The following is a 6,000-nucleotide window of genomic DNA, read 5'->3' as shown; positions in this document are numbered from 1 at the left end:
TGGGGGGGAGGGGGAGGCTGGGAAGGGATGTGAAGGGTAAACAAAGGAGGAGGATGCAATGCTTGGTAAGAAATGTACGCATTATCCTGCCCATGCAATAGTAACCCCTCTGTACAGTATGTTCACAAATAATATAAAATTTAAAAAAAAGAGCATCTGAAAAATTCACTAAATTACCAATTTCACATTGTCTTCAGATACCAATGATCTCTCTTTTTCTTTTTGTCGGTCGTGGGGCTTGAACTCTGGGCCTGGGTGCTGTCCCTCAGCTCTTCAGCTCAAGGTGAGCACTCTACCGCCTGAGCCACAGTGCCACTTCTGGTTTTCTAGTGGTTTATTGGAGATAAGACGGACTTTCCTGCCCAGGCTAGCTTTGAACCGTGATCCTCAGATCTCAGCCTCTTGAGTAGCTAGCATTACGGCGTAAGCCACTGGCACCTGGCTACCAATACTTTTAATTATGAAATTCTCATATGGACTTATAATATTTCAAATTGTAAGTATTGGAAATCAGATACAAGAAAAAAATATCAGCTGGGCTATGGTAGCTCAAGGCCAACATGGTAGAAAATCTGCCAGATTCCTACTCTAAAATAATCAGTAAAAAGTTGGGCTGAAAGTATGGCTCAGGTGCCAAGTAAATTCAAAGCCCTAAGTTCAAAGTTCCAGTACCATAGAGGAACAGAAAGAGGCAGAGAGGAAGATGGAGAGAAAGGGAGAGAAAAAGAAAGAAACACGCTGTTAAACTAAACAAGGATTTTAAATAATTAAACTACACTCATATTTTATTAGGCAATTGTAGAAGTGATGTCAACAAGGTTTTTTCCTCACAACTCAAGATGCATACAAGAAATACAAAGATATCCATTTCAAAGAATAATTCTATTGTTCTAATACTTTCATAATTGCTACTGAAAAAATAAATTTTTCCTACAATAAAACTAGAAATAAAAAGTAAGATGAAGTTGTTAATGAAGTTTTGTATAATTTTTAAACTATTATTTGTATTAATCTATTTCTAATAAGAAATTATAATTCTTCATATAACTTATAATAAATATTCTTGTTGCCATGAACTATGTGTATGTAAAAATATTATGTACAGACATATACTCCCATGAGTATACATGTGCCAAATCTTTAAGACTAATTTCTAGTTATGAGCAATATGGTAAAATAGATAAAATAGGTCCTTTGATGATGAGTAAATAAAACACAAAACACTTTAGAAATCTATTGTTAACACATTTTGTCATTTATTTTATAAAAGCTAAAATATTTGAAAAATCAGAAATGTGACTTTGAGAATAATATCAACAAATATAAACTTAAAAATATTTATGTGATACCCTGTTTGTATCAGGTTTTGTTTTGAAAAACATTTTTTAAAATTATAAATTACAAACCTATTAATGTTAAAGTACTGGATCTGTGTTCATTCATAAGACTTTTGATAAATTGATAAAATCCAAACAGTTTTGTTTGGACATCGAAGGCACATCCATAATCTCGGCACTTGAGAGGCTGAAGCAGGAAGATTTTGTTTAAGATTAGCCTGCGCTGCATGGGAAGAGCCTTTCTCAAGATCAACAGATCAATAGACAGAAAGATAGAAAAACAAATATTCTCAATTGTAAAGGTAGTAAATCTATGTACACTAAAAGAAAAATAAATCACTTTATATTGGGAAATAGCACAAAACACTTTCTCTGTACCGTTGAGCTACATAAAATTGACTCCTGAGAATAACCTAATGTTAAACAGTAATATGATGTTTATTTTATTCCAAGATTTAGATGACTGAGTACATGAAAACATATGTTGTATTTTATTTTTCTGTAACCCTTTGAGAATATTTTTTTACTAACAATATCCATATATATATATATTTTTTTGGGGGGGGGTCCGGTTGGGGGCCTGAACTCTGGGCCTGGGCGCTGTCTCTCAGCTCTTCAGCTCAAGGCTAGAGTTCTACCACTTGAGCCACAGAGCCACTTCTGGCTTTTTTCCTTTTGCTTATGTGGTGCTGAGGAATCGAACCCAGGACCTCAGGCATGCAAGGCAAGCGCTCTACCACTGAGCCACCTTCCTAGCACAATGTCCATATTTTTTTAATGAGTATATTCAACATGAGACTTTAAAACAGGTAAGGTTATTGGATATCATGCACCTATGTTTCATAACAGATTATTTGGGCTATAAAATAATATATCCATTTGAAGACTAGCAAAGATTTCAATTGAGAAGATTGTAGCTAAACCCTATCTATATGAATGTGATGATTTTAGGTTATAAGCCTCAAAACTAGTTATAACTGATATTTCTATTTTTTCAGCCCTAAGCTTTGATTGGTTTAAATTTTTCCCATGGTGAAATCTACTGCTAGAAAAAGGAAAAAGGAAACCACAAAAAGATTGGCAATTGCTCTGATAACACACAACATATATGTTAACATTAAATGGAAAAAATTATAATTTTGAGTTAGTATCAATAATTTTGATCTAACACAAGAGACTATCCACAGGCTGGTGGTGAAATAGTGTTCTCATTAAGGCAAAACCAGATTTTATCTGTAATTAGGAAGCATTTACAGTATATAGGCAGAGACCTAAAGGAAAGACAGATCATACAGAATCTGTAAGCCACATGGGCCAAAACAACTACAAAGTTTGTAGAAAGAGTGATGATCATGTGGATCTAATTCTCAGTCTATGCATCTGCACTCAATCCTGAAACTAATCTCAACCTCTAAACTGTTAAGATAATAACTCATTAATGCCTACTTCAGTTTCAAAATAAGGAATGAAAAAGGACCTGATAACAGATTTTATGTAACATTAAGACTATAATCAAAAATTGTTTGTTTCTTTCTTAATATCTGGTTTATTCTAACATTGTATTTACCATAGTTAAAAAAGTCAAAGCATATTAAATAGAAATATATGTGAAAATGTGGATAATAAAATACATATGACCTTATTAGTATCTATGGGAAAAGAGATTAAATAAGTAAAATAATTACAGGGGGCCAATTTATTTTTCCTTAGTGTTTTCTAAACATGATTAAATATCTTTATTTTTCATCCCAGTGTCTAACTCTTTTCAGATGAGGCAACAGTAGCAAATATTTATCTTCACATCACGAAAAGATTACAAAACCCAAAATATAGGTTGAGTTGTTTTTCTTTTAATAAATGAGTTTTCTACCTGATAAGCTTTGTGACTGATGCCATATACTAATGGATTTGCTCTCATCCGCACATAGAGGTAAGTGTAACTTATCCACTTCACTGCCTCTTCCACATTAGTGACTGTTCCCAGAGCAATCTGCAAATCAGAAATACAGAAATTAATGTGTTATAGGCAAACATGAACATTACAGCAAAGATCACTTTGTCACAAGTTTTTACTTCTCTAATTAAAATCAGTTCTGTCTTGCATAACTGAAAATAACATCTTAGAAATACCATCTTTCAAAACTGAACTTTGAAAAATTATGGTACCTAATTATTTTTCCCTATATAAAGTCTAATTCTACAAAGCTTTAAGCACATTCTTGGAATGTCAGTTTTTTTTGTTTTTCTATCATTTCATTCATTTAATTTAATTTTACTGAAAGTTTAAAATCTTAAAGTGTACTAGAATAAAGCTAACAAAATATCAGTATTTTTACCCTTCTTTAGTCTGATTCTATACCTGGTTATTGCCAAAATACCAGTAGATACATTGTCTTTTGCCTCTAAAGATACATTTATAGGATTGATAGTATAAATACAATGAAAAATGCAATATTTCTATATAGAAACAAGATAGACTTTACTGATATTTATATGTGTTACTATACATGTCTTAAAAAAGTCCTGCTACAGAACAATTGTAATCAGGTATTTGTATATTTAAACTACGATAAGCACTAGATGATTCCTTAGATTAAATCCGGAAAAGAAATGCAAAGTTCAGTATAGCATTTTCATGCAGCCTGGTAATATATTAAATAAAACAAAAGGATAATGATTTAAAATAGTAATAGATAACTGTGTAATAGAAGAATTATTGGACAATAATATTAATTTTAATGAGGTGCTTTATTAGCCAATGGATCTATAGAAAATAGTAAATATCTTTCAGTAAACATGTTTGTCCTGCTTTATATATTCAAATTTGTGAGACCTGATAGATGTATTTTTCTTCCTGGACTCTCGAATGAAGAATGCATTGTCCACTGTTTTTAGCAAAGAAAAAAGATGTTTGAATTTAAGGAGAAAAAAGGAAGAAAAATGCCATAAATACTAGTATGAAAGTAAATAAAAATCTTTATAGCTACTTTAGTTGCTCTAAATTTCAAGTTTTATGTAATTAACATTATGAAATATGTGAACTGCAGATGAGCTGGGGTTATAGCTCAGTGGTAGAGTTTGTGCTTAATATGGTTTCAACTCCTGGGTTCAATCTCTAGAACCCAAAATATCCAAACCAAACCAAGAGAAGATAAAAACAAACAATAATCCATCTGTGAAAATTAAGATGAGACAGAGCAGCCGGGATGTAGCTCAGTGAAAAACTAAAGATACAGAGCAACATATAATTATCATTATATTGTATTATAGTATTTATTATTTAAAGACAAAAGACCAATGTTTAAGAAAAGACACAAGATTCTACTTAATCCTAAATTTCTACTTGTTTTATTTACAAATGAGTAAGCCATCCAAAATAGAAGTAAATGTGTAAATTTACTAAAATATAATAAATTTTCTACAAAATGAAGAGCAGCAAGAATCAGACTTGAGACGATTTAGCAGTTGTGTAACAATTCCTAAAAATATATAGACAGGAGAGTTAAACAACTTCTATTCTGTTTAGGTATATGAAAATAGTTTGACAAAATAGCTAAAAATCTAAATTTTTCCTATGTGCTAATCTAGTATGTGAAAAAAAATTGTTATGTGTATATGAAATGTTAGATCTTTATTCCCTTACGATCTTATGCTGTAATTTTTGTAGTGATCTGTATTCTCTGACTTCATCATTATTTAAAAATAATGTCACACAGTTTCAAAGGTTAGAAAAGAATTTAAAGGATAAAGTAAGGTTGTTCTACTTTTTAAGTTTTGCATAGCAATTAGCCAATTAAATACAGGTTTTTTTCCCCTACAGTTTTGGCTCATTTTATTTTTATTATTATCTTTAAGTAGTTGTACAAAGGAGTTTCCATTTAACAAAGCAGTTCATGAATACAATATATCTTGATCAATGTCACTTCGTTCAATATTCTCACCCATTCCTCCCTTCGCTCTTCTTAATTTTTTAAGATATACACTGGATTTTTGTCTACACTTTCCCCCTTTGCCTCTTCATTCAACTTGCTCTAATTTTCAAAATCAATGTTGGCTAAGTTAAATATTACCCACTGCTACCAGGAATAGAATTAAAAGAAAGAAGGAAGCAGTACCAAAGATTAGATCAAGTAATGAAAGTCTTCTAATCATCCTTGAAGAGAGAAAATTATCCAGAAAAAATAAATGTAAATTTATGATGGCATGATTTATTTTGAGACTAATCCTTGAATGCCATCTAGTGACAAAAAAACCCAAAATTTCATTGTAAATATCTGCTGTCACCTAGTGGTTACTTAACACAGGAACCTTTTATAAAAAAAAGTATTTTTTCCATGATATATGTGAAATTTATTGTCAATAACCGTATAGCAAGTCAGCTCTAAGTCTACATACCACATAAAATCCAATGTATATGATAATGATCCCAGAGTGGTCTCTGGCCTAAATAAGACTCTTAGTCATGGAAGTGAAACATGAAACCAATTAAGATGATGTGTATGAACCCAGTAGCTATAGGGCCTAGCATGGAATGCGTATTTAAATGGTTTCAAAGAAAACTCATGACACAAAAGTGGCTTTATGCTGTATTAAAGAATATAAAATATCCTCCAAATTTTATGAGTTAGAAACACAATTCGAGTTAGAAATACAACTAAAGTAT

The 6,000-nt window shown here is 31.4% G+C and overlaps 1 protein-coding gene across 1 annotated transcript in view; it reads right to left on the bottom strand.

The window, feature by feature from the left end:
* The window catches only part of Ascc3 (activating signal cointegrator 1 complex subunit 3), a 233,091-nt gene that overhangs the window by 118,643 nt on the left and 108,448 nt on the right, over positions 1-6,000 (bottom strand). Inside the window, exon 17 of the mRNA XM_013022420.1 lies at positions 3,208-3,327. Within this exon, the coding sequence (XP_012877874.1) occupies positions 3,208-3,327 (120 nt within the window). The remainder of the gene's footprint in view (positions 1-3,207; positions 3,328-6,000) is intronic.

This window comes from Dipodomys ordii, unplaced genomic scaffold, assembly GCF_000151885.1.
Source record: "Dipodomys ordii isolate 6190 unplaced genomic scaffold, Dord_2.0 Scaffold62, whole genome shotgun sequence".
Taxonomy (NCBI): Eukaryota; Metazoa; Chordata; class Mammalia; order Rodentia; family Heteromyidae; genus Dipodomys; species Dipodomys ordii.
This window is presented reverse-complemented; position numbering and strand designations above follow the sequence as displayed.